The 12,866-nt window shown below is 39.5% G+C and overlaps 1 protein-coding gene across 2 annotated transcripts in view; it reads right to left on the bottom strand.

The window, feature by feature from the left end:
* Positions 1-12,866, bottom strand: part of LOC139967343 (histone-lysine N-methyltransferase NSD2-like) — a 33,509-nt gene extending 20,643 nt beyond the window's left edge. Inside the window, exons 1-7 of one of the 2 annotated variants that reach the window (XM_071971032.1) lie at positions 12,735-12,866; positions 9,820-11,035; positions 8,539-9,303; positions 6,354-6,490; positions 5,458-5,640; positions 4,283-4,366; positions 3,705-3,861 (exon numbers count right to left, since the gene is read on the bottom strand). In XM_071971032.1, the coding sequence (XP_071827133.1) occupies positions 3,705-3,861; positions 4,283-4,366; positions 5,458-5,640; positions 6,354-6,490; positions 8,539-9,303; positions 9,820-10,957 (2,464 nt within the window). In that variant the 5' untranslated portion in view covers positions 10,958-11,035; positions 12,735-12,866. Of the gene's footprint in view, positions 1-3,704; positions 3,862-4,282; positions 4,367-5,457; positions 5,641-6,353; positions 6,491-8,538; positions 9,304-9,819; positions 11,036-12,631 lie in introns of both variants that reach the window. The other variant, XM_071971031.1, reaches the window with a different exon arrangement.

Raw genomic sequence — 12,866 nt, 5'->3', positions numbered from 1 at the left:
CATGAGTGGCACAGGAAATTGCAATCCAGATGTGCGCCACACCAGTACTGTAATTTTAGGTATTTTGCCATTTGTATTTCATCTAAAGGATTTATTTTATAGAAAACATGCTGCAAGCAGAGGCATTTGCCTCACCAATCTGTGCTACTCATTTCTCACACAGCCGATTCATTGATACATGCGGTATAGTTTAGGCCTATTGCACACAGGTCAAAGCTATGCAAAACTGCTGTCAGTAATGTGAAGCGCTGGAAATCCAAAGTATGTGAAAAACCATTGTGTAACCTCAAAATCTAATGGTTCATTCGGTGTGTTTAATACAAAACAAACCCTGTCTCTCATAGCATGATGTACATCCTAACTTTTAATTTGCAGCATAGTTTTTGGGGAAAAGGTTGAAAACTGGACCTCATGATTATAATTTATGTGATCGTAGTAACAGTCAGCAACAGCCAGGGTAATACCAGGATACTTGTCTATTTGTTTTCTTATTATGGAAATATGTAAAGACTTTAATACAGAGAAAGTCTTGACAACCAGTGGTGATGATGTCCACCGTGAATTACTCTATAAGTCCTAGCATTTATAGTTCTGCAGCATTAGGTTTCGTGGGTAAAGCGCTATTTCAAAAGATTGGTTCATTTTGATCTGAGACACCTGTGCCCCCGGAGCCTAAAGTGTTATTAGAGAACTACCCTGATGGAGGGAGGGAGATATAGCATTATTGAGGACACCAGAAAGAATATCTATAATAACAAACCTCCCCCTCTCCCCTACAACTGATTCCAGACTGGTGGTACATGGTCCCCTTAATTAAACTCACTTTTACTACACTCCCCAAAGAATTTCATGAGGTGGTTCAAGCAATTTATGGGCACTTCAACACGACTAACCACAACCCTTGCTAAGCTCAACTTTTCCCCAAGTTTAAGGTGTGTTCCTAAGAATGTAATAAATATTTCCATGTGCATGTTATGCAATAGTAATAAGCTATTATTTAACTTATAACAATTCAGGAAGCACAAGTGCTTGGACAAAGGAAAGTGTTGTGCACAGTACTTGCAGGACACAAATCACTAGGGGGGTGATATACCCGTCAGCAAAGGCCCAGGAGGTTTGGCATCGGTAAATTGGGAGAGGGTAGGGGTGAGGAAACCCCAGTCAAAGAGATGGAGAATGCACTATGCAACTTGCTCTGACCTGAAATGGAGTTGTCAAAACTGCTGTCATTAAATGAGTGGTAAATTTAAACCAAAGACATATGGCAGTTACTACTCCTCAATATTAGGCATAAAAGTAATATCATATCATCCCATCCATGGTAGCTGACACCTAATGATACTCATGTTACCAACATAGTATCACCAATGACCTGTTCAGCTTATGGATGTAACTGTCCAAGAAAAGAAACATTTTCTTTCTTTCTTCTTCTTGTCTTAAAGTGATTAAAAGGTAAATTCAAAGAAAATGACAACTCCAGACAACGTCAAAACAAGTAGCATCTTACATAAAACGCAAAAAGTAAATTCTTACAGTGAACTCGGAAAGAGACAGACAAGAAAATGACCGTTGAGAATAGTGGAAGTTCTCTCTTGTTTACAAACTTTCACAGTGCACAAAAACTGCAACCTACAAAACAATTTCTGTGGATTAACCTCTCTCTCTCTTCTTTCTCTCAATGATTTCTTGTTTTATTTACTTGTTATTCACAGATATTAAGGCCTTCTTGTCATTTCTACATATTATACAATCTCAAAAAATATCTCCCCCCACCACCCGCTTATCAACAAGTTGAGACTAGAATGTGTGTCCGTTCAATCTACCGTGGCGACATTTGTTTCGGTAAATCACGATATTTGCTGCTCATGATTAGTCATGACTTTTCAAGAAATCCAACTGGTTGAAATTAAACTATGAAATTTTGGCAACTTTGTCTAATTATTAATATTTTGCAAGTACCATTATTTATGAGCTCTAAACCATATTATCTTCATTTAAGTAACTAAATTAAAATTAAAAAACTACAGATAGGATTAAAAAGTACATAAAATCACCTCTCATAAATATTCCACAACTTACATGAAAGCACAAAAAAATATGAACATGTTTTTTTTTTTAAGTGAGAGCATCCCTAATTAAAGAATAAAAAAAGAAATGCTGGATTGTTGGAAGAACTTAAAGGAAACAATTAAGAGCTACCATAATTGGATATGAAAAACAAATAATGGATTATCATATCTGAATACAAGTCTCCAATCACAATCCTATAATTAAGAGATATTTTATTTACAACACAACATGATACCAGTAAACGCTTAAATCACACAGCCGTCATGGTTCTCTTCTGTGCATGCAAAAATATGCTGCATAAGACAAAAACTTTTCACATGTATCTTCTTCTTACCCTTTATAAACAGAAATAAACAAATTCACCGTCTCTTACTAGGGGGCTTAAATTAATGGAAGCTATATCTAAGGAGGTGATAAGAGGCATAGGCAAAATGGCAAGATTAAAACAACAAACACGAAAATGGGGGGGGGGGGAGGGAATGAAATATTTGGAATTTTTCTGTTATTGAAGTGATTAACCATGCAGTAATGACTACAGAATCGTTTGCTTTGTAGGTTGCACTTACAGTAGTTGAAGGTAGAGGTAATAATAGAACTTTAACAAAGATGATCGTCTTAGTTACCACATATCATCAGGGCGGTCTTCTACGAAAACCTTGTCTGTCTCTTTCCGAGTGTAAACATTTTTGGCTTCTTAAAGCCAGAACAGTTACATATCCATACATACTCAAGCAGCTGAAACATCTCCAAAATAAAAAATATTAAAAACTCAGCCCTGCCTGCCACTTAAATGACATTTTTTCGGGGCTGTTGAGTATTGTGGTCTTTTTACTCATTTGACATTGATAAGGCAAAACACAACACAAGTTAAAATCAGAATTAAATATGTTGTGCCAGTTATCTGGATTGATAAGATAATAATGGCAGTTAAAAGAAATCCCCCCCCCCCTTTCATGCCAACAGGGGCATTGAGATGAGTGTAATGCACTCTCTGCTCGAACAAAAATACTAGATTAAAGCCAGAGAACCTCATGAGTTGGCTCTCAAAGTTGAAACTTTTTGACATATGGGGTTTCCTTTTTCAAAAAAAAAAAATATGAAAGATGGAATAAAATTACAAGCACCTAGGCCTTCCAAGAAGGAAGGATCATCTTTCATCGTTTTGAGAGCAAGACAGCTATCAACAGTTTTAAAAGGGAGCACAGCTTAATAAACTTACCTTTTAAAAGGTGCATAAACATTTAAGACCTACAAACTGAAATTTATGCATTCTCAGATGACGACAAACTATTCAAAACCAGGAATAGTATGAGGGTGGGAGAAAATGCAAACTTTCAATTTTTTCCAAAAATTTCTACAAAATTTTTTGCAATGAATTTTGGATAAAAAGACACTACAAAACTTCCCTGAGGTTGATGGAGCAGAAACAAACAGAATAAAAAAAAACAAAACAACAGAGAGGGGTGGAAAAGGGATCTTTCTGTAAGCTGCAATATCACATTCATTTCCGCTCTTTCTTAAAAGAGCTCTTCGGAAAGGGACAGTAGCAATGCAGAGAAGACTACCCTGAGCCTGTCACACGTTACTACTAGATTTATTACGAGACCGCGAAGATCGGCGTAATGGTTCTTTACCAGTGGTGGTGCTTGTGCTGGTCCTCCTGCTACCCGTCGCCTTCTCTGCGGCGGCCACGGGTGTCGCCGGGGGGCTGCTGTCAAGGACCGATGCGATGGCGCTTGTATCGATTACGAGAGGTGCATCCTCCTGCATCTCTTCAAAGTCTCTAGTCATCTGTGAAAGTAGAACAGAGTTTAATTATCGTCAAGGAAACCGTCGTTCGCCGTCAGGTTATGGTGTTTCGCCACTGGTTACAACATTTAGAAAAGGCAAGCATGTGCTCCAACCGTTTTTCAGTCCCACCCAAAATTTGGATGCACTTTACCAAAAAAAGACTCAATTGTTTTTCAAATCATGAAATACAAACTGGGATAATTTTGGATAAATGGTACAGACAATTTTACCATTTAACAAAAAGAGAGAAAATGATGAAGACATTAAGCAACTTGTTTGATGTAGATAAGTTAGAAATGCTCAACTTGCTTATGACGCATCCTTTGCCTTAAATGATTCTGTGACAGGAATTTACATGAGCTGAAGTAATTTGATGTTGAGATAATCTGAGGTAATCCCATTTGATTTATTGTGAACCTACCTCATCAGTGAGGGATGCTTTTCTTGGCTTCTTTCTGGATTGTTTCTTTCCTTCATTAGCAGAGTCTGTTTGCTTGGGAGTCGTCTGTAAGAAATGTTGAGACAATGGGACTTGTTATTAACATGCCCAGTGTAGCAAAATATTGTCAAAATCCTGGTCAAGGAGCTGTCCAGATTATTCGACCCAAATTTCAGGTTATTCTACCAAACGGAACAAAGTCTCACTCAGAATAACATTGAAATTAATCAGATCAAAATACACTGCCAGATATTTTGCCCCCCAAAATTTACCAGTGAATATTAAATATTTCTAGATAATTCTGACAATTTGATCACTCAGACATTTTTCATATGGAAAGAAGTTTGGGAAAGAATCTCTGATCTCATTAGATGAAACTCTTTAATTACTCAAAGCTCCTGGAACTGAAATGGTATACCTGTAGGATTCTAGAAGTGACTGATGACAGAAGCTGACCAAACGCAATGCAAACGGTTGCTATGGTACATCTAATCTGCATATTATGTCTGCAATCATGTAAGCTATGTAACTACATCCTCCAACTATCAAAAACCCAATAATCACAAGCTAATGCACTGTCCATAATTCATGTGACACAACCTATACCTAAGTAAGACAGTGCGGTTACAAGTCAACTGATTTAGCGCATTAGTGAAGTGTGATAAATACAATTTTTTTTCCTTGTAACTATGCACATCGTAACCTGCAGATGTAATCTATGCCAGATATAATCGCTTTATGTTAGGGTTAGATCTCATTGCTCACCGTTGGTCAACGACTCAGTCATTCTACACAACAGTCGTTCGACTCGGCCGCAAGCAACACTATGCGCAACCGTTACTGTTAAGTTTGCAATACCATCGACTACCTACCACCTACTACATTAAAGCAGCGAGTGTCTGGGTACATTCACATGCAGTAGACGAGAAAGCCATGTGGACGGACAGTGGTTTGCCAAACACATGCTACTCTAAAAGATAAATGTGTTGCTTGCAATTCAAATCAGCTATGAAATTGACTTGATAGTGTGATTCCTTACTGAAACTCAGGTAGTAGCTTTGAATAAGCAGTACCAAATGCCTTGATATGACATCATTGTGAACTAATCCTAAATCATAACCAGTAGGCTTTTTATGGCTAGTTACTGTGAGACTCACCTGACTATCTGAGGACTTCCTCGACTTGCGACCCCTCTTGGTTGTCGTTGGCTTTGTAGGGGTGGACTTGTCTTTACGGTCGTGTCTCTTAGGTCTGTCTGGAGTTACAGCTACTTTCCCAGCATCCTCTGTGGTTTCGTCTTCATCTAGTTGGTCGACAGACTGATCTGAAGGCTCTTTGGACTGAAGAAATAAAAGATACAGCGAAACTTTAAAAATGTAAGCAATCCATAGTCATGACAGTCTTGAATTTTTTTCAGTTGGCAATGACCAATGCGACGTTTACAATGTCAGGCAAATCTTTAAGGGTTCTTTTCTAGGTCGGTACTTTGGGATTTTCCGATAAATTGTAGCAAAGTAACAAAGATCAACCAATCTGTACACCTTTCACATAGGAGAGATGTTTATCTCTATTGATTGGGCCAGTCAAACTGCCCTTTGGGTGGATCACAGGCTTATAATTTTTTGTTCTTTTCAAGTCAGTTTCTCCAAAGCGATGGAGGGTGATACCAATTTATCAGCTGTTTGGGGGTAATCAGTTTCAATGCAATCCAAATGTACAGGTAAAAATCGTCCACTGGGCGACCTTCAATGCTCATTTTGGCTGTCCAAACAGAAATTTTGTCATCTTGAACGATGGAACCAGAATTCAAAATTTGCACTGCAATGTCTCAACATTTCACATGTGAAATAAAATATAAACAACATCACTTTCATGGTAGTATATTAAACAGAACTCAAACTCTTCTACAGTAGATTCACCCAAGGAAAAAAGAAAAAAAAGAAAAAAAGAACTAAAACAAGACCACTGTTGAAGGCAACATGAAAACTTGGGTTAAGCATGGTAAATTAGCGTCAAGTGTATGCCACTTGCATCCTTTAAATCTACAACGTACCTTCGCACCCCGTTTGGCAAAGTTCAAGTTGGAGAGCTCTGATTCCTGTATCTTTCTCGACGGTTTGGCTTCCCTCTTTGACCTTTTCAATACCGGCTCTACAGAGGGAGTACTCTGTTCTCTCTTCCTTTTACGATCTGCAAACAGGTTACAGTGGTTTGTTAGCGGAATGAATTTCTAGAGACTCTTTGAATGGTAGAATAAGAAGGAGCGTGGTAGACAGCAATGGGCCGGTCACCAGGAGAGGATACCGTGCTAATAAAAGGCTACCAGAAGCTCATAACGAGAGAGAGAGTGAATTTGTTGTGAGGTGGAGGGCCAGTGAGGAGTGAAGTAAATTGTGCATTACTACTGAAGATGTTGTAATGGGCATAGTGGACATGAGACCTGTGTAAGCTACTGTGAAGGTCAAAGTTTACAGATCAAACAAGACTAAAGCCTTCTGCTGATTTTGAACAGTTCAATATAAGCCTACAGCCTGCAGATGACCTTTGACCACCACCAAAACAATAGGGTTGATCACATCCAATATGGGATAACTGCATACAAAGTTTCCCTTCTTGAGATAATACTGTGTTCACAGACATTCCCACATACCATCATGACAGCATACTTGTCATCACAACCAAAAATAATCTGCTTCACTGACCCAGTTGAATACCATCAAGATATAATACACAACAAATTACTGTCTCATTAATTATGCAACAAAATAATCTTGTACCTGCAAGCAGTAATCACACAACTGAATGCTAAGAAAGTGCTGTGTCTCTTGGACAACAGAAAACTACAGACTTGCTTCCCCAAGTCGCCCAGACAAGCCCACAGGCCATTTTAGAAAGTTGTTTTGATGGTAAACCTGAATATATCTCTACAATTTACCTATCGCTCAATCAACTATACTCTGTTATATCTTACTTGAGTGAGGACTAGGGTGTTTCATCACATGAAAAAAACGCCCCCCCCCTTTTTTTTTTGGTGTGTAGAGCATGACTGTTGAAAGAACTTTAGGCAAAATCACATTCAAAGTGACGGCTTACAACTACCAACGTACTGTAAACCAACACAAGATAGCGTGGTTAAGTCTTTAGAACTGACAGCACTTGAGACTTAACTGATCGTTGTGTGCTTCTCAAGTTCTCATGAAATGCGGCCTTGAGAGCTCAAGCTTCTTCAACGTTGCTTTCATAACCAACATTATATATATATATATATATATTCAATGTATACATATACATATGATGTATACATATATGTAATGGTTTCCATTTTGTCATCATGTGACATAGACGTATGAGCACAACTTCATGGCAATGTTTAATGTGCAGTTTACGGTTTGTATCCTTCCTGGGGATACTAACCCTGTTTCTCTGGTTTCGGAATGAGCATCCTGTGTGTTGTAACTATGGGGTCAAATGATGGCAATACTTGCAAGGATGTTTCACATCTGCTAAAGAACATGCCATATTCTTGGTGAAGCAGCCGAGAGGATCGGTTTCAATAGAAGGACTTCTGATTTTAAATCTGATTCATAGTGTCAAGCATGCGACGTCACTTAGCTTTCTATCCCCCTATCAACTCCGGAAATGGGAGTCAATCTAACAGACTTTCTCGAGAGTCTTGTCTACAAAGTCCTCTCAAGATACCCATGTGCGGCTGGGATCACTTAACAGAAATGTTGCAGATTTCTAATTACTGAGCCAGTTCTCAAATATTAGAGGTAATGCTGGTGACTGCACTTCCTGCTTTAACAAACTTGTTGGAAACTGTCTTCATCACATCTTTATGGCATTTGTATCATGGAGATACACTTGCTAAGAATTTTTTTTACATTGTACAAATCATTGATCCACTAAAGACAATAGTCTTCTTCAAAATTCAAACCTTGCTGAAATTTTGAAATGAAGATGAACATTTTCACACTAAGCAAACATACCATATCACATGTATGCATGCCATGGACAGATCAACGACAACCACAACATCTACTATAATGACGACACCACAGACAACCTACAGTACTACATCATGATCTACTTCCTGCAGTGGGGAAGGATTTTTAAATTGTCATCAGGTGTAAAATAGCTAACACTGAAGAAAGCATATCTAGTGTTGGGAAAATCGTTTCAAATAATTTTCATCACAAAAAAAAAGCCGTTCATAAACAATTCAACTCCGTCCTCACCTGATTTCTTACGAGTGGATGCCACCTCTGTTTCGTACTTTAATCTATCTTCGTCGGACATTTCAGTCCACTCTTGATCTAACTTCTCGTACAGGTCCTTCTTGGAAAGCAGGGAATCTTCCTTTCTCAACTCTTCCTCTCGCTCGGTGAGGAACTTCAGATACTGGTTCGACTTTCTGCCCCTCTTTCGCAGGCTTCTCGGCTCCCCTTCGTCTTCTTTCTTCTTCTTCTTCTTCTTTGGTGTCTTTTCTTCCTTTGCCTTGCTACCTTTGTCCTTTTGCTTCTTCCCTGAATTTTCTTTCTCCGATTCTTTGCCCTCTTTTGCCTTTTTCTCCTCATCCTCATCCTCTGCGTCTTGAGTATCGTCCTTCTGTTTCTTATAGGCTCGTTTGGCCTTCATTTTAGGATGGTCGCCGAAGGAGACGATGTCAATCTCCTCTGAGTTTGTGGTTCCCCCTTTGTTCTTGGTCATGTCATACTTAAAAGTGAAATTTAGTTTACGTTCGTGTCTACTCATCGGTAGCGCTTTCAGGCACTCCTGGACGCCTACCTCCCAGGCAGCTTTACGAGACCCTTTCACTGCTAGTTTAGCCTGGAGGTTTGTCTGGTCTTTCTTTTTCATACTACTTATCATTTCTTTCACAAGTTCTTCATACTGGTTCCTTCCCTCAAACTTTCTGATTCTTGAACCGCTCACCCAACCCCTTTCAGGAATCTCTCCAAAAAACTGAACATGATACATTCTGAAGCCTCTACCGATACCACCTGTGGGGTAAACCCAGAGAAACATTACTTGGCAAAGAACATTCATGTAACCCTTTCCCTAACGTGAAAACAGAAACACTGAAACAGCAGGTCTTTATACATCACTGCAGAAGAGTATCTAGCTAATATTTAAATTTAATTCTTCAAATATTTCCAAAGGTTTTGACCCTTTTTTGTCTTGTTCTGGTGGCAGAAGATTTGGGGAGGGGAAAGGGTTGACAGTAACAGCAGCCTGGATATTGTCAATTTATCCAACAATGTTGAAAAAGTGGAAAAGTACAATTAAGCAGTGCGACATATTCCAGTTTAGCATACAGTGAATAATTTATCCATTATCGCATTTCAAAATGAGCAACTTGCCATATATAAGTGCCACGATGCACAACAGTAATTGTACGTGTACAGAACCATAGTATTTTATAAGAGGCAAAGTTGATCAATGCAAAAATGTTTACACTTAATAAATTATATTCCCTGTATGACATAGACTATATGTAGTAGGAAATGTTCACTTACCCTGCATTTTTGTGTAGATGCCAAGATTTGGGTCGTAGGCAACCATACAGGGCCACCAGGGGTGTCCACTCACTTTGGACCAAACAAGGTCTCCAACAAGCCACTCGCAAGGCTTCTCATCGTGATAACCCGGAGGTTGCTTTGGAGCTCCAGGAATGGTCACTGTGGCTCGACTAGCTTTGGCGTTCTCCTTCTTCTGTGCTACAGTAATAGGCTTAGTAGCGGCCACTGGGCGTGGGACCACCGCTTCGTTTTTCACTTTCTGAATCTTCTGTTCTTTATCAGTTTGTTGTGCAGTGTCTTGCATGGCTTTGCGCACTTCTCCCTTCACAGTCTCCACTGGTTTGTCCTTAGCTTTAGCAGCAGGAGACGGTGGCTTTTCGGAAGAGGAGAGTTTTTCTGAAGGGGGAGTATTCATGAGTGTAAAATTGCTATTTTGAACCTTGGAGTCCACTGCACCGGCCGATGAGGACGACGTGGCTATGGCTGGGACACGGCTTGGGCTAGCCGTCTGCCTCTGTTGGAAAGATGCCAGGGGCGAGGTACTTGGCTGTATAGGTGATTGTGATGCCTGCGGCTGAACTTGAGAAAATGCCGTGTTGGTAGAGAGCGGGTGCTGCGGTTGGGGAATAGTGATGCCGGGCGGCGTTCCCTGGTTAGTCAGATACGACCTCCCATAGGGGTCATAGTTTTGAGGGTTCAGCTGCGGCTGCGGTTGAGTTGGCGAGGCGTGCTGGTATGCCATGTGCTGTGGGAGGTACTGTTGGGGCATGGAGTGGACCGGTGACCGGTATGTGGGTTGCTGATAACCGGGCTGTGAGTAATATTGTTCTGGATAAGCCTGGTTGTAGTGAGTCTGTGGATATGATTGCTGGGGGGTGTACTGCTGGAACACGGACTGCTGAGATTGAATCGACTCCCTCGGCTGCATCGGCTGGGCAATCTTGTGATACGGAGGCCCCGGCATGGGGTTAATTGGTATGTGCCCATAGCTCTGCGGCGGTGAGTATGTGTTCATTGGGGGAATGCTCTGAATTCCGGGGTTCACAAAGTCCTGTCGTCCAGGAGACGATGAAGTTGTCGCAGTGTACAGTGGTGGTGGTGGAGGAAGAAGGCTGCGTGGATCTGAAGGGTTCATCTTGAGCCGATGTTTCCACACATGTGTCTCATTAGATTACGGTCATACAACAACTTCATAACTACCTCCAGAAGCTACCTGCGATATGAAATCAGTACAGAATATTTGTTGATAGCATCACGATGATCATGCGTAATAAGAACCATATTTTTTTTCACTCGTACCAAGGTATATCCAGAATTCCTGTACATAAGGTTAACAGAACATTACAATCTTCGCGGCAAAAAATTCAAAGGATGACCATATGTTCGGTCAACATATTTGAGACTCAGACCTCACTGCAATACCCTTTAACCCTAAATTAATCAAATGTATGCTCAGCTGATGCCCACCATGACATACTACATACAGAACTTATGGTCTGTCATACAACTTGCCAAGTTACCTGTACCTGCAAAATAGAAAACTAAACACACTGTGTACATGGTATGGATGTATGGATTGGGTACACAATGCTGCAAATACTATTATACCTTTCATGAGTTGTTTGTAAAAATGAAGAAAATAAAATTATGGACAGGAAACAATTCAGTGTTCCATGTTTGTACAGTACTATTGAAGGAACTGACGTTGTGTCTTTTATTAAAAATATCATGGTTTCTGTTTACAAAAACTGCTGAACTATACATATATTGCACTTGTAAGTTGTATATCAATTTGCCAATTTTGAAGCATTGAGCTATACGAGATTCTATGTTCTATGATTGGTGAAAAGTGTAAATGTTGGGTTTGGACTTCAGTCAGAGCATTGTCAACATTGCTACAAATGGGTCGTCACTACTGAACACAGTGGACAAAATACAAAATTTAAATTAAGAATGAGAACATAAATGGAATAACAAAGGTCAGCACTTGAAGATATATAGCCAAGTCCTATGCCACAATATACTAATATAAACTAGTAATACTAAAAGTAAAAGGCCTAGGGTAGCCTTTTGTTTTTAGTTAGGCCTACTGCATGTATTGGTCAGTATAGAATACACTGCCATTAAATGTCACAGGAGGCTACATACATTAATATCAGTCTGTACAAATTCAGTCACCCATTATGTAGGTCTAGGTCACTACTAGTATCGAAAAAAAATGGCGCAACAGACAACACTAACCAACACATCACTAATTACTTGAGGTTGAAATAAGGTGAGGTGAAAGTAGGCCAAGCAATTACAACTTGTGCAAATAACAATAACAGTGACATACTGGTAAGTTTAAGTGTTTGGGTACTTTGACGGTAACCAACAAAACAAGTCTCAATGTCCTATAAGTAGTAAGTTGTGACCAAGTTCAAGCCTTGGGCCAAATTGAAGACCATTGAATTCCATCAGCCTTAGTAAATATAGTAGGCCAACTGGAACTTGGAAGTGAAATTAAATTACAACAATAAATAATGAAAAATATGTACGGCTGTTGACTCATGAACAGACAGAAGTCTTTGCAGAAGCATGTCTGATACAGAAAACCAGCATGGAATGATCATAAACTCTAAACCTGGAAATAAATTTGGTACCTGTTACCACCTATTCTTGTTTCCATTGAAAGCACATGTATAACTGCAAGTTACACGTTACGTATGTATTACAACAATTGAGGTAGCCTAACACTAACAGTTCTTGATGGGTAAAAATTTTTTCCTTATTCCCTCTAAATCAACGAGGATAATATTTTACTACTTACAGAATACTTTCCGATTGCATGAGGAAGTATGATAAGTAAAAGTCAACAGCAGTTGTCCTTTCTATCGAATAAAAAGTGTAACATTTATGCAAAACAAATTTACCAAAATCTTCTGTGAGTCCCGTGAAGAACACACGCTTGCCAATGGGGTGAAAATAACGCATTGGAAAATGATTACCGAGCACAGCCGAGGGAGGTGGCGCGAAAAAAAAGCTGGAACGTAATTGGTTTACAT

The sequence above is a fragment of the Apostichopus japonicus genome, chromosome 5, assembly GCF_037975245.1.
Source record: "Apostichopus japonicus isolate 1M-3 chromosome 5, ASM3797524v1, whole genome shotgun sequence".
In the NCBI taxonomy this organism is placed as follows: domain Eukaryota; kingdom Metazoa; phylum Echinodermata; class Holothuroidea; order Aspidochirotida; family Stichopodidae; genus Apostichopus; species Apostichopus japonicus.
The sequence above is the reverse complement of the archived record's forward strand: the minus strand, read 5'-3'. Positions and strand labels throughout refer to the sequence as shown.